Source organism: Medicago sativa, chromosome 8, assembly GCF_051527215.1.
Source record: "Medicago sativa cultivar Bolivia chromosome 8, Bolivia_mono, whole genome shotgun sequence".
Lineage (NCBI taxonomy): Eukaryota > Viridiplantae > Streptophyta > Magnoliopsida > Fabales > Fabaceae > Medicago > Medicago sativa.
Genome location: NC_140756.1, coordinates 85,308,754 through 85,331,644, shown reverse-complemented (window position 1 = coordinate 85,331,644; position 22,891 = coordinate 85,308,754). Strand labels below are relative to the sequence as shown.

Here is a 22,891-nt window from a genome sequence, read left to right as displayed (position 1 = left end):
CGGTTGAGGATGCGTTTGAAGTTGATAATGATGTGGCACTTATGTCAAAAACAATTGAGGATGCATGGAGACCAATACCGCTGGTGATATCAAATAACATATCTCTTTTTTTAGTGAATACTGCGAGAAGCATACCTTGAGTTGAAATTATTTCATGATTACTTTCTCTTTTCAAATTTGATGCCTCTTTTGTTTGTTGCACTAAGTATAGACATTTTTGTTTGATCCGTCAACTCTCTTGATTTTATACTCTGCATGCCTTTTAATTAACATAATGAAAGGTTGCAAAAGAATTATTAATTAATTGTTAGTATGTTACACACAGACTAGGCTACTATGGATTAGTCAACAAAAGGGGACTAACATAACCACTTCCACAAGAAATTGGAAATTCGGGGAAGCACCCAAAGGCAGAGTGGATTATCGTCTATCTTCCGAGATTTTTGGAAGTTGTGGTTTCATTGGTAGTATTCCGGATGAAATAGAATATCTACAATAGCTGGTTTACTTTACTTGCAAGGATTGTTTCTTACTGTTCAAATTTTGTTTATTGAGTCAATATTATTGTTTGTTTATTGAGTCTTTATGGTTTCATCATTTCCACGGCCAAATGGCATCCGGAAACAAGGATTTGAAAGTAAACGAGAAATTGTGCATGTTTGGTAGTCGAATCATGCATGTTGGTAGTACAGTATATGTTTGACTTGGTCTACGTGCCTTCGGGTCTTGGTCTTCCTTCTTCCATTTCTATTTTGTTCTCAGTTCTATTTTCTTGAGAACTTCTTTTGATGAATTCCAAACTCCAACACAATATAATACATGATATTTCATTCATAAAATAGTAGTGGAAGCTAATTAATCACAGTTTACAAATCAGAAGACACGTCAAGAAACATAGCATGAACAACATGGGCAGCAGGCAGGTATGAATACACAACAACTTTCCTACTCTTGTGTTTTGTTCTACTGTCCTATGGTATTGTCTTTGCTGTCTCAAAACAAAACAAACCTTGGAAGGTCCATGGTAATCAGTCTAGAAGAAGGATGGAATACTATGCAGGATGGCATCAACAACATTCTAGAAGGCATGCCGGAGCCTCAATTCACCTCTGACGGCTACATGATCCTATATATGAATGTTTCCATTCCTGATCATATATGCTTTTTTCTTGTTTCTGTTTTCAGTATAGAGCTTCCTTGGATTAACTTATTTAAAGTTATTTGTTGCCATAAGTATTTACGAGACTGTACGGAAGAACTTATGAAAACAACTTGTGACATGGCATGTTCATAAGTTGTTTTTAGCTTATTTCCATAAGCTCTGTAGGATAACATATAAAAATAGATTCTAATCAAATGATAGGAGTTCATTTTATCTTTTGTTCAAGATATATCTTTTACATAAGAACTTATAAGATAAGTGTTTATCCTATAAACGCTTAATTAAGTTGTTTATGCATAAAGAACCTTCATTAAGTTGATTCTATATTACTTTTGGCCACTGTTTTTTCTTTCTTAAATTGCAATACAGGACCATCTACACTATGTGCACTCAAAGGCCTCCTCATGAATATTCCGAACAATTGTATGAAAAGTACAAGGAAACATTTGAAGAGTACATCAAATCAACTGTGAGTAGCAATATAGTCGGAAAAGAATAAACATAACTCAGTATTGACTAACTAAATATGTGCGTGCGAACCAATGGATGCAAATTAACTTGCAGACTCTATTATAAGATGTTTGCTCTCTATAGCAGTACTTACTAACTAAGGCATGTCCTTCTTAGGCATTAATTTCCTAAACTAAAACATCTATAGAATCATCAAACATCTTTAAATTGGATCACATATCATAGCTTCCCCAATGTATTCTTGAACTTGAAGTGCATGTACAAAACATAATTGTCCAAGTAATCTACAATGGAAGTTCTGAAGTCTAAACAACTTCATTCAGCATCTATAAAGGGAAATTTCTGTAGTTAAGGACTAGGGAGTAATAATGTTTGAATTGATAGCAGGGAAAATTCCCTCTTATGTTTCTGACATACAACATTAATATCGGCATGATTAAAACTAATGATTTTCTTATCACTAGGTTCTTCCATCTTTGAGAAAAAATAAAGATGAACTCTTGCTGAGGGAATTGCTCGTAAGATGGTCAAATCACAAAATTATGACTAGGTGGCTCTCAAGAATTTTCGGTTATCTTGATAGATTCCATATCCCAACAACATGGGGACTTCCGTCTCTTGAAGAAACTGGCTTCTTATCCTTCTATCACTTGGTTGGTGATGAGATTCCTTTGAACACATTTCCTAATTTTATTTTACTTTCCCTTTTCTCCATTTCTTAACTCTGGGGTTACTTCATTTTATTTATCACAGGTTTATGATGAAATGAAGAAACAAATAATGGATGCAATATTGGCTATGGTATTTTCTGTTTTCCATATTTATGTTATTTATCAACAATTTATTTCCCAGTACATTATAATTATTGATTGAAACTTGTTTGGAATCACAGGCCAAGATATGCTTGACTATGTTTGTTAACTAATCTGATACAGGTGTTACATTTTAATTGGAGAGAAAAAAATGGTTTCACTAAGCCTTGAATTCTTTAATGATGCTTGATCTTTCTCTGATAGTTGTACAGTTGAATGATAGTACATCTAGTGATTTAATTATCTTCAAATGCTGCCTTATTGAATCCATAATAGTCATTTGATTGAATCTGTGATTTTCATTTGATTTTCTGTGTGATATCTCTTTTATCCTTATTTTCTGATATCCAGATCAATCGGAGACACGCAGGAGAGCCTATTGATCAAACATTGGTTAATGACGTATTGGCTTTCTACTCCGAGATTGGAGAAAGCACAAGAAAGAACGATCCAAAACACTTTGCAGAAACAATGATTAAAGAGAAATCTACATTCTATTATGACGAGGCTTCAAATTGGATAGCAAGTTCTACATTCATGGATAACACACCAAAGGTGATTTCAGAATACTTTACTTATTATTGAGACAATGTGCATGTATGCAAACGATATATATGACTAGTTTAGGGATTCTAGTTTTTTTTTTAATCCCAATTAAGCAATGCATCCAAGTTTAAAAAATAGGCTGAGATCTTAACATCATTGCAGGTAATGAAAATGCACTATAGTCCTACGGGTTCATCAAGGAAAATCAACTTGATAAGCTCGGATGGGGATATGTTTGAAGTTGACTACGATGTTGCACTTATGTCAAAAACAATTGAGGATGCTATTGAGACGGATCCTACTGGTGATGTTAATAGTATTTCTCTTTCTTTAGTGAGTAGCAAAATATTGGCCATGGTCATTGAATACTGCAAGAAGCACAACAACGCACAGATGTCAGATGTTGATCTCATGGATTGGGATGTTGAATTCGTCAATGTTCACTATACAACTTTGTTTGATCTTTCTTTATCTTCAAACTACATGAACATCAACAGTTTGTATAACCTGGTAGGTGGTAAAATAGGAGACATGATAAAAGGAAAGACAGCAGGTGAAATTGCGCAGTTATTTGACATTAAAGATGTATGTACACAGGAAGAGGAAAACCAGTAGAGTCTTGAAATTTTCAGCTAAAAATTATACCTCAAGTTTATTTCATGTTTCGTTTATCATTTAAACTTCAATGCCTCTTTGTTTGTTGGAGAGAATATAACATGTTGTCTACTATTTCAGATCATTACCATGCACTGGTTTGACTGGCCAACTCTCTGAATATGATTCCACCGTTTTGTATTCTCAATTATATTATACACAGACTAGCCTACTTTGGCAAGACCAGATAAAATAAAGAGGTTGTAGAATAAAGAAAACCCTCATATTATTTGGAATTTGTCTCAATTTAAGATTCTCCAAATTAGTCCATTTTGTCAGGGAATGAGATATATATTTGATACTTTGTGTTAGCTTGCATTTGTCATAGTTCAAGAATCATTGGTGTTTCAAATTCTTAGTGGTCCTAAAGTGTAGAGGTCAACTTTTAGAAGAAAAAAAAATTTTGCTTAGCATCTTTTGCTGCATATGGTTTTTTTTATATCTGGAACTAACTTTAAGAAATGATATGCATATCAGTATTGTACACAATCAGGGGCGTAGCCCTTCATATGGGAGGGGTAGCCTTGGCTACCCCAAAAAAATATTATTCTTGAATTAGTCGGTATGTATTTATATCCGGCTACCCTAAATAATAAACATTGAGCTACCCCAAACAAGTTCAGTTGCAAAAATCAAAACAAAAAAAAATAAAGGAAAAAAACTACTACAAAATTGATAGATTTATTTGTATTGGTTTGATACTTTCGATCTTAATAACAACAATAGAGAAACCTTTTTCAACAATAAAAATTATCAAGACAATAGTCATAGACAAATTAAATGGACAATGAATTTCTTGCGAATAACTTATTTATTTACATTTGAAAAGACATTATTAATCTATTATTAAACAGACTGTTATTGATGAAATTGGGTTCTTCAAATGCATTTTGCACAACGTTTTAAAATAGCGATTTTTATGTTAAGTTTCTAAGATTTGTTAATTTTAGTCCTTAATTTTTTTGTTAGAGATTAAATTCAAGACTAAAAACACTTTTTTTTTTGTAAAATTTTAAAAAATTGAGACAAAAATTGAATAATTTTTTTAAGGACTAAACCTAAAAAATTATAATTCATGAGACTAAAAATATATTTTATCCTTAAATTTAATACGTCAGTTTTCAAAAAAAAATCTTCTTTATAGTTGGCCCCTGCATAAATTTTTTGCGAGCTTCGCCGCTGTACACAATGCACATCTTTGTGAAGTTCTACATGTAGAAATGAGGATTTTTGGCCATGAGATTAAAGGACTAGACAGGTATTAAGATGGTTGCTCAGGGTTAAGCTCTTTAAGTTGATAGAAAGGATGGTCTTTTTTTAGAGATGGTTGAAAACATCATATATGCCTTATTCTCTCTGTTCCTATTTATTTGGATTATGAATGCTTCTTCAAACGAAAAGTACTTGAATAATGCCCTATTTGGATAATGCTTCTGAATTACTCATTTTGCTTTCTTTCACCCTTATTACGTGGGTGTTGACTGTTGATCCTATCAACTTTGACAGGGTTTCCATGGTAGGCCAAAGTCAAAAGTACCTGTACGTACGCTTATGGTTGTTAACTCATTGCGTGTTTTTCCTTCTCTACTTGTATTTCTTTTTTTGACATTTTTTACTAGAAAAATTATCTTCTTTCCAATATATGGATTAAGAGGAATGCTAGCAACCTATCTTTTAACATACACTTTTTAACACATTCATTTTGATTGGTTAAAATTCACATGGATCCCACCAAATCACGTGGGTCTCATATAAATTTGGTGGGTCCGTGTGAATTTTAATCAATCAAATAGTGTGTTAAAATATGTGTTGCTAGCATTTTTATATGGATTAATAATCATTTTAGTCCTTGAATGTGCAAGGAATAACTACAATTTTCATAATAGTCTATGAATGTGCTTAGTCAAAATAGTCTTTCAATATACTTACTTATTGTCATACCAGTCCTCACAAATACTTATTTACCGTCATATCATTCCCTATACGAAAAGAGCTAATGTCAGAATTTAGGGACTATTTTAACGTCAAAGACTATTTTGATTAACGAATGCACAATCACGGACGATTTTAGATTTCAATACATTGAGGAACTATTGTATCTACTCGTTACACATTTAGGACCAAACAATTATTATCTCTATGTTGAATACTAAAATAATGAGAGTAGAACCTCCTCCAAAAACTAAAATATTGAGTACAACTAAATTGAGCATAAGTTGTGGCATTCTCCATCCTCATTTTGAGATTAACATTAAAGATTAAGAGAGTTAAAAGCACGTAAACCATACAAATAAATGTTTTTGATGTCAATGAAAAATTAACAAACCAAAATCTTAATATTTTTTTTGTTGGAATGGAAACCAAATTCTTAATTTTAACATCTAAATTGATTTTCTCCACACATATAACCAATTGTCAAGAATAAAGCAAGATCAATAGTTTTTTAATCTCATTCTTCTAAAAAACAATATTTATTGATGTTCGTTCATCTTTATTTTTTTTTTGGGAATGTTCGTTCATCTTTGACATGACATTTCATTTACATGGATTATATTTGTTGGTGTCTACTTCTTTGTTTTCACACGGTTGAGTGCCCATTTCTATCATTCTAGTAACTGTCATTCATCAAGAAAATCTAAACTTCATCAATTGAGGTTAGTTACAAGGTCAAACCTTACCTCTAAGAAAAAGGTTTAAATATATGATTGGTCACCGCAAATATCTCACATTTAACTTTTGGTCCTTGTAAAATATACGAGGCACCAACCCCTCTCCTTAAATTTTTCTCATAAAAAAAAGGACGTTTTTTGAATGTTATATAGTAAACATGGTAAAATTTGTTGAAATTTACTATGTTTAAGTTCATCAATTATATAACTTTTATTTTGTTTATACTTTTTTTAATTTTTTAATTTAAAAATTATAACCATGTGTAAAAAGCTGAAATTAAGTCATGCATGTCTTGTTGATGACTTGCTTCTGTTTTCAAGAGGTGATGTCGAATCGATCACTCAGTTGTTTGAAGTTTTTAATATATTTTCTGCTGCATCTGGTCTCAAAGCTAACCAAGCTAAGAGCTAAATATATTTTGGTGTTATAGTTGTAAGTATTCAAGAGGCAATCCTCATCCTCTTAGAAAAATAAAAAACTAAAAGGCAATCCTCGCAAAATTTAGCCTTACCAAAGGTGAGCTATTTTTTAGATATCTGGGGGTTCCTTTATCATCTAAGAAACTAACTGTTATGCATTATCAACCTTTGGGGAAGAAAATTATTAGCATGGTTGAAAGCAAAATATTACAAGTTATTAAGTTTTTTGGTGTGTGAGTCTATTGGAGCCAAGTATTTGCTCTTCCTAAAAAAAGTTTTAAATTTAATTCAAACTACTTGTATTGTATTTCTCTAGACTCGTAAATATGGTATTTCTAAAAGAGCTCTTATTGCTTTGGATATTTGTTTGCCTAAATCAACTAATGGGTGGAATGTTATAAATTTGAAGTGTTGGAATCAAGTTGCGCTTAGTAAGTAGTTTTGGAAGTTGCGCTCAAGGAAGTATCCTCACACGCTTCGTGGGTAATGAAAAAAGTTTTGAATGCAACAACACTTTTCAAATTTCAATGGTAATATTTTTCAGCAATCCCACTTATTTATTAAGCGGATATATAATGATTTAAGAGGTAATTTTACATGTTAATTAGAGGAAAATGACATATAATTATCATGCTCCTCGAAAATGTTTGTTTTGTTACTTGGCAGGGTAGATTGCCAATTTGTGACAGATTTAGTAAATTTGGAATATCATGTGACCTAATCGTGCATTTTGTGTAAAAAGGATGATGAAACACATTTTCATCTTTTCTTCACTTGTGGGTATTCTAAGGTGTTTTGGAAGGGTGCACTACAATAGAATAACATGAACATTAATACTAATAACCAGGAGTCTGTGATGCAATATATTCAAAGTCAATGCAATAGGAACGATGATACTCATCACATGAGTAGAATGATTTTGAGTGTAAATCAATATATGATTTGGAAAACAACTAAATGCTATAATCTTTCAGAACAATCATCATTGGTCAACTCAAAAGCTCCTTACTCAAATAAAAAAGATTGTTTACATTAGACATTTGAAAACTAGACAGATGAAAAACCTAATATTAAAATTGTTAGGTCATAGGCTATTATTGTTTTGTTTGAGCTTAGCTCTTATTTTTTTTTTTTGTGCTCTTTTTTGCAATGTAGTGTGTAATAATTGTTTTTTGGTTAATGAAAGTCATTTCTATTTACCAAAAAAATTATCAAGAAAAGAATAAATAACGGAGGACATTAACCTATAAGTATTAATCTTTTAGCACAACCAATTGAGCTATCCATGTTAAATGGTCATATGACACTTTTTAACAAAGTTGGATAAAAAAGCAACCAATGTGTTACAAAAAAATTTGAAGGATTAATTTGTTCACTTGTACTGACATAAATGACCAATTTTAACTAAACAATGTAAGGGACTACTCCAATACAAGCGTTAGATTTAAAAGATCCTAAGATGGATTTGCCCTAATCAATTAATTACTAACTATAATAAAGTTAAATCAATATACTCCGTTTGTTCCAAAATAAGTATAGTTTAAGTCAAGGTTCTTGCAAATAGATAAAGAACAATGAACAATGTGAATTATGAATGATGATAACATCTATTTATTGTCTTTGTTGTGTTATCACGTGTGAATTATGAATGATGTTTTTTATTTTTTTACAAAATGAACAATGATTTTTATCAAAAATTAATTTTGATCAATATTATATATATAGATGTTTGTGACTTTTAAATTGTGACAAAACATGTTTATATTTCCAATGTTATCAACTTTACAACAATTATAATATAACCCTTAAAAAAAACACGATTATAATACAACAAATTTTTATTATTTTTCAATAACATCAACAATATAACATTTGTATATATATGTTTTTGTTTAGTTGAGTAACATAATGACTTGAGATTCACTTATTGAGGTGAATAAGTAAGAAATTTGAAGTTTGAACATTGACCTCTGCATATCACATTATACATTCTTATAAGTAAATTTATTTAAGAATATAATTGAAAGAATAAAAAGACAACTCAAAATCTCCTATTTTCTTTATATATTACTATTATATATAAATAATTTTTTTTATGGTGGTCATGGTTTATACCCGGGTCTTACATATATTATGCATTGTCCTTACCAACTGAGTTAAGCTCACAAGGAATAGATAAATAATATAAATACACATCATAGAGGTGCACTAGTATAAATTTCACATTAAAGGTAGTTTAAATTAACTTATTTGAGTTATCATGATGTTAGAGTACTTGTCATAAAAAAACAAGTACATCATGATGTAAGAGTACTTGCCATAAAAAAAGTATACATATACATATGAAATTGTTTGAAAAAAATTACTACCTCCGTCTCTAATTATAAGTCTTTTTTGTCAAAATCATCCCTAATTATAAGTCTTTTTTGTCAAAATCATGGGAATTAAGAAAGTTGGTAATAGTATTAAATATGTTTATAATTACTATTGTTTTTACAATTCTATTCTTAAGAGAGATAGTTAGTTTATGTTTTCAATCTAATATTTATTGTTGATTGAAGAAAACATGGGAATTAAGAAAGTTGGTAATAGTATTAAATGTGTTTATAATTACTATTGTTTTTACAATTTTATCCTTAAGAGAGATAGTTAGTTTATGTTTTCAATCTAATATTTATTGTTGATTGAAGAAAAAGATGCAAAATAAACAGGGGTACGAAGATATAAAAATAATTAATGTAATTGGAAATAACAAAGGAGTCTTATAAGTAGGGACAAAATTTTTCTTAAAAGAGTCTTATAATTAAAGACGGAGGTAGTATGAAAACAATTTAATCCATGTTCTATTGTTTTTCAACTTTTAAATAGATTGAAAATATCTAATGAAAATATCTTATAACTAATACGATTTTTTTTATAGAAATAATTTATATATAAATGTCAATGACACTAAACTCGTAATGGAAAGCGGTACCGAGTAAATTAATGATCGGAATAGTTGAGATTGAGGATTATTATGTCATTTGGGCATAGATACATTGATTACATGATGCTCGTGTTATTTATAGTTACTACTACCATTTCATTTTTTTCATTTTATTTCTTTTTCTTTTCCGATCAATGCTCGTGTTACATTTTCTTTCTCCTTCTTCAACCTAGGGTTCCCTTCATTCTCGCGATTCAACTCATTCAAGGTTTATTTCTCAATCACCCAACCCTTCCTTCCTTCCTTCATCTTCTTCTTCTATCGTTTTTCACATTCACAATTCCCAATTCAATTTCTTTCTAATTCTATTCTATTCTATCAATTTTCCTTTTCATTAATTCTTTGTTATCTATCTAATTTGGAAATCTTTAATTGCAGATTTTTAGGTTATTTTTGCTTAGTTTGGCAACATGTCAATGAGTGAAAGGAAAACTATAGACCTAGAACAAGGATGGGATTTTATGCATAGGGGTATTATGAAGCTCAAGAACATTCTTGAAGGTTTGCCTGAGCCTCAATTCAGTCCTGAAGATTACATGATGCTGTACACGTGAGTTTTTCATCTCTGATTTTGACCTACTTTTTTACTTCTTTTCGTTTTCTTGAGATTTTCTTCGTTTCAATTGAGTTTACTTTACTATATGTTTGTTTTCTTTACAGGACTATATACAATATGTGTACTCAAAAGCCTCCTAATGACTATTCTCAGCCGCTGTATGACAAGTACAAGGAAGCGTTTGAAGAGTACATCGTGTCAACGGTGAGTTACACTTTCATTTGGTTATCATATTTATAATGTTAAGTGCTATTTATTATAAACTGCTAACATAAACACAAACACCGGGTATGACACGGACACATCGACGCCGTTGGTAAAAATTTGAAAAAAAATGAATTAATTGAATGTAATCACATGTGTTGGTGTCCGAACATGTGTCGGACACCAGACACTCCTTCCATAGGAAGTGTCAGTGCCACAGAGGTTATTTACAACAAATAATATGATCTTGACTCTATAGTATTGTATTGGTATTATTGGCTTCGCTTGTTTTACCCAGACTTGATTTGTTTGCTATTTTTTGTTATCACTCGTGTGACAATCGGATTTGGAGTTTGGAACTTCTTTGTTTCTTTTTCGTGGGGAAAATGTATTATGTAGCTTTCATACAAGGTCAAGTAGTTTTGAAAGATTCAAAACAAGTACAGAAATATGGCTTGATCAGTATAACTGATTAATGAGACCTTTACCCATTCAATCATGTTTTGAAATGTTTCATCCCAAGTGCAACCAGCTAAGCATAGTTTAGAGTAAACGGAAAGAAAGCAAATAGTGAATAATGCATGGCTGGTTGACAAATACTTTTTTGGGAACATCAGAGGGAAATAAACTGAGGGCAAAAGGTTACCATTCAAGTGCCATTTGCTGAGGTAATGTGCTTGATAACATGCGGTAGGTAGCAACCACCCACTCTTTAAGGTTGAGAGTGACTCTGAGCGTCTGACGCTTGTACAACCCTGACAGCTGAGGAATTGTGCTTGATTACATGCACTAGGTAGCAATCACTCACTATTTAAGGGTGAAAGGGACTCTGAGTGTCTGACACTCGTACAACACTGACACATATGATTCGTTCAATTACTTCCATTTTATCAAATTATTATTGGTGTCTACGTGTCAGTGTCATGTCATAGTCTATGTTAGTGCTTCATATGCAGGTAGTGGGGGAAGTGCCGTAGTGGGTATACACAAAATTGCAGATGATTTGCATTAGACCTAGAGAAATGAATGAAAACATCATCAAGAAGAACTAGATGGAAACAGAATTAAAGAAGTGGTATTACTTCCAAATTTTGAGTCTTTGACAATATTAAAAAACTACTTGTTTAAGAGGAATTCCTTTTACACTCAGGCTATTGTAAGAAGTTTTACAGACATGGGATTGAATGGAAAGGAATCAGATAAATTAGTGAGGGAAGGGATACAATGGAAAAGAATCGTTGTTCTCATGTTTGGCCGGTCAATATGGCAAGAAAGAGGAAAGTAATGCAATTATAAACCTTTAACATGATCTTACCCTTATCCAATTAGACTCCAACGTTACGTGGGTTCGATGATATAAATTCACATTTAGAATTTTATTTCTAAATATATACCTTTGTCTCTAAATAGAAGGCCCTTTTAAAAAATTCCACTGTATCCTTTTCATAGGACCTTCAAATTTTCAACTGCATTAATGATATCTTTACCGAAATATCCCTAATTATATTACATTTTTTTCTAACCAATAAATTAAGTAATAAATACTGTGAATGGTAAACTTAAAAAATAGCAATTGTTAACAAATTTAGTATTAATACCATGTTTCTTAATTTTTGCGATTTAGTCAATAGGATCCTATATTCAGGGACAAAAGTGGCATATGCTACTAATTCATGCAATTACAAGTTACATGAATTAGTAATTCTGTGTTTTGAATTTTGATCATAATTTCATTAGTTTGAGCTCTCTCTATCTTTCTTTCTGATTTGAATGTTTAAGTTTTAATTCAGAACCCTTATGCTAATAAATGCCATCTTTTGTTTTCCTTTTGGTTTACTTTTTTCTTCCCTTTATGAGTTCAGGTCTTACCTTCTTTGAGAGAAAAACATGACGAGTTTATGTTACGAGAACTTGTAAAGCGATGGGCGAACCATAAAATCATGGTGAGGTGGCTTTCTCGTTTCTTTCACTATTTGGACCGCTACTTCATTGCCCGGAGGTCACTTCCACCTCTTAATGAAGTTGGGTTGGCTTGCTTCCGTGATTTGGTAATGTTACAGTGAACTTTAAATGATGTCTTGTTAATTCTTTTTATTAGCTACTCTTGTTTATTGCATTTAATATAGGCAAGCTTTGTAGTATTGCTGCAAATTGTGATGTTTTCCTATTATTGTCATTGCATTCAATAATACTTCATTATAGAATATATTGACGGGTTTTATTATTTACAGGTTTACAAGGAACTACATGGGAAAATGAGAGATGCAATTATTTCACTAGTATGTTTGTCTTTTTTAATATGGTAGGTTGTCTATGTGAACCAATTCATATCAACTAACCAATCCTTTTTTTTATTCAAAAAGATTGATCAAGAACGCGAGGGAGAGCAGATTGATCGAGCTCTATTAAAGAACGTATTAGATATATTTGTTGAAATTGGAATGGGGAAAATGGACCACTATGAGAATGATTTTGAAGCTGACATGCTCAAAGACACTTCTGCTTATTATTCTCGAAAGGCTTCAAATTGGATCCTAGAAGATTCTTGTCCTGATTATATGCTCAAGGTATGATTTCTCATTTGTGCTTATTGTAACTTGTTTTCTTCATTTGCATCTCTGTCCTTTATTTGATCATGCTTTTTCTACTACAGGCTGAGGAGTGCTTAAGACGGGAGAAAGATAGGGTTGCTCATTACCTGCACTCTAGTAGTGAGCCAAAGTTATTAGAGGTTTGTTCTTGACTTTTTGATATTATTTACCATTACATTACATCTATTTGGTCTTTTGCCATGTTCAATGGATTGCGAGTAACTTACAGAAAATCAGTTACATATTATAATGACTTTTCTTTTTTTGGTCTCATTTATCGTTTCTGAGCTTTTCCCTTGTTTGTTTTTGTTCTCCTGGAAAAACTTGCATCACTTAGAAAGTTCAAAATGAGCTGTTGTCTGTATATGCAAGTCAGCTCCTTGAGAAAGAGCACTCGGGATGTCATGCTTTACTTAGAGATGATAAGGTATGGATGCAATTTTTCTTGTTAGCTGTAATGTGCAACATAACTTTTAACCATGAATGCAACGTTCTTATGTTAATCTTCAAATGTTCAGTGTGAAGACTTGTCAAGGATGTTCAGGCTATTTTCTAAAATACCCCGTGGCTTGGATCCTGTTTCTAGTATATTTAAGCAGGTTGGTGGCATTGAACTTATGTTTATGCTTTTCCTCCCTTTGATAATGCAAATATATTTATAATTCCGAGTTCTTGTCTGTTTCTGCTTTGTTCTTTCTTGCTAAGCATCTTTATCTTTTTCCTTTTTATCAGCATGTTACCACTGAAGGCATGGCGTTGGTGAAGCATGCTGAAGATGCAGCTAGTAACAAAAAGGTCTATTCTTGAATCAGATATTCTACAATTTTACTTATTCCAGGCTGAAAGGTTTACGTTCTAAGTTTGATAATTGATGAAAGACTACTACGCTTAGGATCGGTTTGCAATATCGAAGTGTTCATAATTGATTTTCAATTTTTTACAAAACAAATAAAGGAGGTGAACTGGTAATTTTCAACTCGGGGTGCATAGTGACTTTTTTATTCAGATTTCAGTGCATTCTAGACTGGACATGGTTTTAGAATTACCTTCTTGACAATTTTATGCATTTATTACATCACTTACATGTGATTTCTTACTGCTGAAGGTGTGAATTGTTGTTTGCTTCTGACCCTTATTTTCACCCTTTTATATTATAATGTCTACAGGCAGAGAAAAGGGATATTGTTGGTACGCAGGAGCAGGTGATTCTTTAAATTTCAAAATTTTGATTTAATTGCAATTTTTACATGTATTGAAACTGAAATTGGTCTCTTTAGGTTTTTGTCCGGAAAGTGATTGAGCTACATGACAAGTACCTGGCATATGTGAACTCCTGTTTCCAGAATCACACTCTTTTCCACAAGGTTTTGATTTGAAGATGGTTTTATTTTAGTTATGTTAGATTGATATGCGTGTAAATCTGAAAGATTTGATCATATAGGCTCTTAAAGAGGCTTTTGAGGTCTTTTGCAACAAAGGTGTTGCTGGAAACTCTAGTGCAGAACTTCTTGCCACTTTTTGTGATAACATTCTTAAGAAAGGAGGAAGTGAAAAATTGAGTGATGAAGCAATTGAAGAAACTCTTGAAAAGGTCCGCAACATATATACTTTTACTTCTTTGAATTTGATACATGCGGTTTTAACAAGTCCACAACATTTATACTTCTACTTTTTTTATAAACTGGACATACATGGTCTTGACTTTGGTATTTGTTTTGGTCTATCTGCAGGTGGTAAAGCTGCTCGCTTATATTAGTGACAAGGACTTGTTTGCCGAGTTCTACAGGTAAAATAAAAGAGAAGACAAAAATTTCTGTGATATGTTGTCCAAACTCCAAACAACAACAACCAAGCCTTATCCCACTAAGTGGGGTAACGTTTTGTCCAATTTCCAAACAAACAAAAGAAAATTTCATTGGTCTTCAATCCTCATTTTTTTCATACTTACTTCCAGTGCTGTGTACGTCCGTGGACTACTGATTCACTGAAATTGCTGCTACTACCATTCTCGGTTGTTTCTAAGAGTTAAATTTTGTCTCATGCAAGGGTTGTTTTCCTTCCCTAATTTTAGAGACATTAATATGTCATCCTTGGCCTTTCACCTAATCGCTTGTTTCTTGGAGACTTGTTTCGTGACATTATTTTAGGGGCTTTATCACCAATTGATTAGGAGTCAATTCCAGCCATTTCTATTCCCTTAGTTGAATCCTTGGCTTTCCACATTTTAAGCCAAAGCAGACTTGCTTAAGCCATCATTTTAAGAGATATAAAACCAACTTTAAGCCCTAACCTCTCAATGTAAACTATTACGAGAGCTGTTCTGTGACACATTCGTATTTAATACAACTAGGAAGTGGGATAATTAGTTCGGATAAACTAAAAGCTGAGATGAATGGTTAGCTAAAATAAATGAAATAGATAGTGTTAAGGGAAAATATGGAAAGGAAGGGAAAAAAGCTTTTTTTTTTTGTTTTATTATATTTCCTTATATGAATCTAGACTTTTATCAGTATATCTGATGGACATTTCAACGAGACAAGTATTGTTATGGAAATCTTGGGACACAGTGATGAACTGATGATACAAAATTTCTACCCCATTCTCTAAGTAACAATATAGTTCCGTAAATATTTTCTGAAGTTTAGCAATGTAGTAGTATCACAATATTTTATTGTGATATTAAAGAAACAACATTTACAATTGGAATGTCTTGTGATCTTTTGTAAAGATTCATACCATTTATTATGTAATATTTACCTGAAAGCGGCTAATTAAACAATTTTATTTGGACATATCTGAATATCAAAATTTCCCTTTTGTTCATGTAAGATGTTTTGAAATAGAAATTAATACAAGATTCTTGTTTGGTTGCTTTCAGGAAGAAGCTTGCTCGCAGGCTTCTTTTTGACAAGAGTGCTAATGACGATCACGAGAGAAGTATTTTGACAAAATTGAAGCAACAGTGTGGTGGACAGTTTACCTCAAAGATGGAAGGAATGGTCAGTCTTTTAAAGTATTTGTATATGGTGGCCAATATACTAGATGCTGTATTTTTTTTTGTTGGTTGGCAAAAGAAAATTTAAATGATTTTTTTCACTCCCACCAGGTTACAGATTTGACGCTGGCAAAGGAGAATCAAACTAGCTTTGAGGAGTATTTAAGCAATACTCCTAATGCAGACCCTGGAATAGACTTAACAGTTACAGTTCTGACCACTGGTTTCTGGCCTAGTTATAAATCTTTTGATCTCAATCTTCCTGCAGAAATGGTAATCTGGATCTTTTTGATATAACCATCTAGAATTTGGTGTTCAGTGTTGGATATTAAACCTATATTTTGGTCGATAATTAATACATTCTCTCTCTCTCAGGTTAAATGCGTTGAAGTTTTCAAAGAATTTTATTCAACTAAAACAAAGCACAGAAAACTTACATGGATTTACTCCTTGGGTACCTGTAACATAAGTGGGAAGTTTGACCCAAAAACAGTGGAGCTTGTTGTCACAACCTACCAGGTTATATCACTTACCATCTGCTTATCTGTGATAATGTATTTGTTATGCCCTCACCCGTTCATTTTACCATTTTGTGATGTCCGCGGATTTTCATATGGATTTCTTTCTACTCACCCAATGTTGTCTTATTTTTCAACAGGCTTCAGCATTGTTGCTTTTTAATTCCTCTGATAGACTGAGTTATTCTGAGATAATGACTCAGTTAAACTTATTGGATGAAGATGTCATTAGGCTACTCCACTCTTTGTCATGTGCAAAGTATAAGATTCTTATCAAGGAGCCAAACACAAAAACGATATCACCCACTGATTATTTTGAATTTAATGCAAAGTTCACTGACAAAATGAGGAGGATCAAGGTATAATTTATTTGAAAATAGCATTCTAATATTTTCTCTTTATTTACTTGGTCATATCAATCTCTATTCTCTTTACCGGACTTTTGAGTGGTGCTGTGGCACATTTTTTTCATGTAGATTCCTCTACCTCCTGTGGATGAGAAGAAAAAAGTAATTGAGGATGTTGACAAAGACAGAAGATATGCCATTGATGCCTCAATTGTGCGCATTATGAAGAGTCGGAAAGTTTTGGGCTATCAACAGTTAGTTATGGAGTGCGTTGAGCAGTTGGGTCGCATGTTTAAGGTTCATACTCTTATAGTCTTATGTAACACTTCTCTAATGTAACCTTGTGTGTTTTTTTACCTCCCTCGAATCTTAAAATTTATATGGTATGTAATTATGCAGCCTGATGTCAAAGCAATTAAAAAGCGGATTGAAGATTTGATTTCTCGGGATTACTTGGAAAGAGACAAAGAGAATCCAAATATGTTCAAGTACTTAGCTTGATTGCATCATATGATTGAGCAAATGAAGTGGTTGTTGCAACTAGCAAAACAAGAGGATCATGCTTGAAATTTAGCTCCCAAAAAAAAGAGTTTTTCCTTAGTTTTCTCGAAAGAGGAGCTGCAAATGTAGATTACTGTTGTGGATGTGTGCTCAAGTTGGGACACTAATCAATTCCATTGAGTTGTTCCAGCTCATTGGTACCCTCACCAACTTTTTTGCTTTTGATTGCTGCAATTCCATCTCATAGCTTATTTGCTGCCCATCTGTTAACCCCTCCCCCCACCCCCCCAAAAAAAAAGTACTGTTATTTGTAGCTTCGGTGAAACTGTATTCTTATTATCAGCTTAGAAATCACCAGGTGAATGGATATGTCTTCTAAGTTCAAAAGCTACTGCTATTGTGCTTAACATAATTGTCTATGATAATATTTTACATTAAGATTTTATCAAAGATTTGGAAAATTATGTCTGTGTCTGACTGGTGAATGCTTTATATAACGCGAGAGTATGGCTGAATCTTTAATTTGCATCCATATTTTGGGATATCACATGATTCATTAAATTATCATTCCAGTGTCTTGGTACTGCGTTTTTGTACGTAGTATGCACACCTCGGTGTTATAAGAAAGAAAAAAAATCCAAAAATTGATGTTCTTGTTCCATGTCTTCTTTTCTTTTACCTTTTTTGTTGCATGTATCGTATGCTCATCAATGAAAAGAAAACATCAAAATTGTCACCTGCAATTTATCAGTAGGAATTGAGTTTGTACTGAGGCTTACAACAATTACACATCATGCATCGACCCCTATAACAATCAATATTTGTTTTTAGATTTTGGGTCAATCTTTTTCTATGGGTCTGTTTGGTAAGATACATGTTTGAGCTTATAGCTTATAATATCGTAAGACTAAAAAAGATTTGTTTGGCAATCACCATTTTCTCATGAGTTTATAGCTTATTTTTATAAGTTTATAACATTTTTTGATAAAATAATTCAAGTAATTTATAATTTAAAGGTTATAGCTTATTGCCTTTTATCTTAATTTTATTTGTGTAATCTTAATTGAAAAAATATATTAATCAAATACACCTCTTATAAGCTAATTTTACTAAACTTTGCAAGTCCAATGAGTTAGCTTATCTGCTATTGTTTCCTGGACTGAAAACTTTCTAGTTAAAAGTGCCGGTCAACTTCTTTTGGGAATCACATATCTTTTCTTACCTTTTTTTTAACACAAATATATCTGACATCGTTAGTTATCATGAATTCGTACTTAATATATATATTCAAACTAAACTGGATATTGATTTGAAGTTCTAGATAAGTTAACCAAATGAGTAAATAGGCAATTACCCCCCTGAAATTGTAAGTTTCGTCAATTATCCCTTGACATTAACAAAACCACAACGTTAATCAATTTACCCCCTCCATTAAATTCTTCTGTTAGTCGACATGACGTTTTGCAAATACTCCCCTGAAGTTTTGCACTTATGTGCAAAATGCCCCCCGGACTTGAAAATTTATATATTTTTTTTCTTATCCTTAACTCAAAAGATATTCAATCCAAACTTCATAGCTAATTTGAACAATAACACAAATAAACTTCATAGCAGTCAGAACAACAGCAAACTACATTCATTAAACATCGGTGTTATAAGTTCAAATGCTACAACAATAACAGAACAAGGGACATACAGACACAGTGTTGTAACACACCACACCAAACTGAGACATAATCAGTGGAACTTTCCCAATTGATAAGAGGGTTAACAAGTTTCCCAATTGAGACATAATCACGGCATTGGGAGGGCTAACAAGTTTCTTAAGGTTAGGATCTTTCAAATTGGCAAAGTAAGGCTTTTGTCCCTTCAGTTTTTGCAACAAATTGCAGAAGGAGGGTTGGATGAAGTGATAGCACTTGCACATGCACTTAGTTGTAATGCGTTGCATGTTATTCCCAATTGATAACTCTGTCTTTGCAAGGAGTACAGTAACCATAATGCACAATGTTAAACATGAAATCTTCATTTTCAAAGAGAGAAAAAAGGACAATTGAAAAAGATAAGAAAAAAAAATAATATAAATTTTCAAGTTTTTGGGGCATTTTGCACATAAGTGCAAAACTTCAGGAGGTATTTTGTAAAACGTCACGTTGACTAACAAAAAAATTTGACGCAGGGGGTAAATTGATTAACGTTGTGCAATTTCAGGAGGGTAATTGAAGTTTTGTTAGTGTCAGGGGTAATTGACGAAACTTACAATTTCAGAGGGTAATTGACGAAACTTACAATCTCAGAGGGTAATTGACGAAACTTACAATTTCAGGGGTAATTGCCCATTTACCAAATCCAACTTGTTTCAAACGTGAATTTGGCCAATAGTTACGTTTGATGGCATTCTCTAATTCTAGGTATAGTACTTACGCAATGTGCACGCAGGGCCGGACCCTGGGGGTGCAAGCAGCGCTATAGCACCAGGCCTCCCCAAGGTATGGGCCTCCAAAAAATATTTACAGCCTAGTACCCCCCACTAACATACCAGTTCATATGCTGTTGTAGCATGCTTTGCTGTTGCTGTTTCGGTATTTTGGGAGGGATTTTGTTTATTTTTCTTTTGGTGTATGGCTTTTTGGTTTCTTTCCTGTTGCTGGCCTTTTTTTCTGCTGTGTCCTTTGCCGCTGTTTGCTTTGGTATAGTAGGCTGAGCACCTTATTTTATCTGTTGTAACAGTTTGCCATTTAGTGCACTCCTGGTGCTTGGCACTTGAAATATATGCAGTTTCAAAAAAAAATTAGCGTTTTCCCCTTTCCAAAACACATTGTATGAATGAGCCTCATTTTACTTCCGGCACCGAGCCTCCAAATTCGTTGGAACGGCCCTTTGTGCACGTACTGATAATCGACTTTATCTCTGTACAAAGTAAAAATAGGAAATGAAGCCCCCCAGCAATGCATGATTACAAGTACTGTACTGTGATCTAAGAATTTACCAAAAATAAATTGTTTTTTAAAAGTGTAATCCATTGGTCGATTTTGATGATGTACTTTGTTGGATATATAGTGAGTCAACCTTTGACCAAGTGAAGTGAACAACAAGGTGGAATATACATGAAACCTAATATTGTCAAATCCCTCTCCCGCCATCACAAACTGACACTGTTCTCTTTCCATACCAATACCAATGCCCACAACATTGGAAAGTTCCAAACTTTCAACAATTTAGCCTCTGCAACCCCTACCCACTCCAACGTTGTCAAATCTGGTTTATCCAATGACACATTTACCACCAACAATCTCATTAATTCCTATCTCAAACTCCTTCAAATCGACCATGCACATAAACTGTTCGACGAAATGTCTCACCCAAATGTTGTGTCTTGGTCTTTGCTTATGGCTGGTTATGTCAGACAGGGTCAACCCAATATGGCACTATGCCTCTTCCATCAAATGCAAGGAACGTTGGTTATGCCAAACGAATTCACTTTTTCCACTCTCGTTAATGCGTGTTCTATTCTTGCTAATATTGAGATTGGCAGAAGAATTCATGCACTTGTTGAGGTTTTTGGTTATCATTCTGATCTTGTTGTGTGTTCTTCCCTAATTGATATGTATGGGAAATGTAACTGTGTTGAGGAGGCGAGGATGATTTTTGACTTTATGTGGGTAAAGAATGTGGTTTCTTGGACTTCCATGATCACTACTTATTCACAGAATGGACAAGGGCATCTTGCTCTACAATTGTTCAGGGAATTCAATCATATCAAGATGAATAAACCGAATCATTTCATGTTATGCAGTGCAGTCACCGCTTGTGCTAGCTTGGGGAGGCTAGGTTCGGGGAAGATCACTCATGGTGTGGTTATCCGTCTTGGACACGATGCAAGTGATGTGGTTGCTAGTGCACTTGTGGATATGTATGCTAAATGTGGTTGTGTCAGCTATTCTGACAAAGTCTTTAGGAGAATAGTCAATCCTTCAGTGGTTCCCTATACTTCAATAATTGTTGGTGCTGCAAAGTATGGACTTGGAAAATTGTCTTTAAGACTATTTCAGGAAATGGTTGATAGAAGAATAAAACCAAATGGCATCACTTTTGTTGGGGTCTTACATGCTTGCAGCCATTCAGGGCTTATTGATAAAGGGCTTGAGCTTTTTAACTCCATGAATGAGAAATATGGGGTGATGCCAGATGCAAGACATTATACATGCATTGTAGATATGCTTGGTCGAATTGGGCGTATAGATGAGGCATATCAGCTAGCAAAATCAGTTCAAGTTGGAAGTGAAGATGATGCTTTATTGTGGGGGACACTTCTTTCAGCTAGTAGGATTCATGGTAGAGTAGACATTGCCATTGAAGCGAGCAATCGGGTAATAGAATCAAACCAACAAGTGGCAGCTGCATATGTTACATTGTCCAACACTTATGCATTGGCAGGGGATTGGGAAAATGCTCATAATCTACGATCTGAAATGAAGCGTACCGGAGTTTATAAGGAACCCGGAAGCAGTTGGATTGAGATAAAGGATTCAACATATTTGTTCCATGCTGGAGACTTATCTAATTGCAGTCAAAAGAGGGGGATACTAAGCTTGCTAAGGGAACTGGAAGGGAGAATGAAAGAGAGGGGGCATGTGGGAGTGACTACCGGGTTGGTGTTTGTTGATGTTGAAGAGGAAGCCAAAGAGGAAATTGTGAGTTTACACAGTGAGAAACTTGCATTGGCGTTTGGGTTATTAAACACACCTAAAGGAATCACCATCAGAATAATGAAGAACTTGAGAATGTGCAGGGATTGCCATGAAGCCTTTAAGCTTATTAGTGATATTGTAGAGAGAGAATTTGTTGTGAGAGATGTGAACAGATTTCATCATTTCAAAAATGGATCATGCTCGTGCGGAGATTTTTGGTAACCATCTGTCTACATCTGATGCAAATTTCATGCAACAGTAAATTAACAAGAGATCAATCCTATCTCAATAAAGAAATGAACATCAAGTTGGATCAGAAGTTGGTGACTATAGAAGAAAATCAAAATAAAGCCTTTTTGTCATAAGATTGTACTCTAATTGGGAAGGTAATTAAAATCAGACCGGATATTAAATCGATGTAGGTATCCTTACAATGCTTGAAAGTATTAAGGCTAGGGTCTAACTGTGGTCTAATCAGTAGTAATCAAATATACATATTGTTATTTTTTTTTTTTTAATGTGATATATAAATAAAAATGTAACATATAAAATAAAAATAAACTTTTTTAATCCATATGTTTCAACATTCTTTTTATATACAAAAAGAAATCTTTAAGTTGAACTTTCCCCGTTTTTTTTTTTGCGTTAACCTTTCATTTCAAGGGAAAGGACCTCAACAATCCAAAGTTCAAACGAAAAGTAAGTAAAGTCTAACCAAGAATTGGTCCTCCCATAAATTTTCCCTTATTTTAGAACTAAATATATGTA

General features: G+C 33.2%; 3 protein-coding genes across 5 annotated transcripts; all 3 read left to right on the top strand.

The window, feature by feature from the left end:
* Positions 1-797: 797 nt before the first annotated feature.
* Positions 798-3,797, top strand: LOC146902552 (cullin-1-like). The gene is made up of 5 exons (XM_085734647.1): positions 798-1,631; positions 2,098-2,286; positions 2,387-2,434; positions 2,797-3,000; positions 3,154-3,797. Exons 1-5 carry the CDS (start codon positions 1,545-1,547, stop codon positions 3,604-3,606), a joined length of 981 nt encoding a protein of 326 aa, XP_085590773.1. The 5' UTR covers positions 798-1,544; the 3' UTR covers positions 3,607-3,797.
* Positions 3,798-9,827: 6,030 nt separating this feature from the next.
* On the top strand, positions 9,828-17,893 carry LOC146902551 (cullin-1-like). 3 transcript variants are annotated; one of them, XM_085734645.1, is made up of 20 exons: positions 9,828-9,928; positions 10,107-10,270; positions 10,381-10,480; positions 12,343-12,528; positions 12,712-12,759; positions 12,844-13,047; positions 13,134-13,211; positions 13,409-13,498; positions 13,590-13,670; positions 13,804-13,866; positions 14,238-14,273; positions 14,349-14,435; positions 14,513-14,662; positions 14,802-14,857; positions 15,950-16,070; positions 16,178-16,339; positions 16,442-16,585; positions 16,725-16,943; positions 17,061-17,228; positions 17,331-17,893. In XM_085734645.1, the coding sequence occupies exons 2-20, from the start codon at positions 10,131-10,133 to the stop codon at positions 17,430-17,432; spliced, it is 2,235 nt and encodes a 744-aa protein (XP_085590771.1). In that variant the 5' UTR covers positions 9,828-9,928; positions 10,107-10,130; the 3' UTR covers positions 17,433-17,893. The 3 variants fall into 3 exon arrangements, with proteins under 3 accessions (XP_085590771.1, XP_085590770.1, XP_085590772.1); XM_085734644.1 differs by having other exon boundaries at positions 10,099-10,270; XM_085734646.1 differs by having other exon boundaries at positions 10,099-10,270; positions 10,381-11,555; positions 11,631-12,528.
* Positions 17,894-20,338: 2,445 nt separating this feature from the next.
* LOC146902550 (Tetratricopeptide repeat (TPR)-like superfamily protein) lies at positions 20,339-22,623 on the top strand. The gene has a single exon (XM_085734642.1). The coding sequence runs from the start codon at positions 20,540-20,542 to the stop codon at positions 22,343-22,345; it is 1,806 nt and encodes a 601-aa protein (XP_085590768.1). The 5' UTR covers positions 20,339-20,539; the 3' UTR covers positions 22,346-22,623.
* The last annotated feature ends 268 nt before the right edge of the window (positions 22,624-22,891 follow it).

Coding starts and splice junctions, on each gene's coding strand:
- LOC146902552 (XM_085734647.1), top strand. CDS start 1,545: ATGTGCACTCAAAGGCCTCCTCATGAATATTCCGAACAATTGTATGAA. Junction 2,287..2,386: donor TCTTATCCTTCTATCACTTG/GTTGGTGATGAG, acceptor TATTTATCACAG/GTTTATGATGAAATGAAGAA. Junction 2,435..2,796: donor TGGATGCAATATTGGCTATG/GTATTTTCTGTT, acceptor TCTGATATCCAG/ATCAATCGGAGACACGCAGG.
- LOC146902551 (XM_085734645.1), top strand. CDS start 10,131: ATGTCAATGAGTGAAAGGAAAACTATAGACCTAGAACAAGGATGGGAT. Junction 13,212..13,408: donor GTGAGCCAAAGTTATTAGAG/GTTTGTTCTTGA, acceptor TGCATCACTTAG/AAAGTTCAAAATGAGCTGTT. Junction 14,274..14,348: donor TTGTTGGTACGCAGGAGCAG/GTGATTCTTTAA, acceptor TGGTCTCTTTAG/GTTTTTGTCCGGAAAGTGAT.
- LOC146902550 (XM_085734642.1), top strand. CDS start 20,540: ATGAAACCTAATATTGTCAAATCCCTCTCCCGCCATCACAAACTGACA.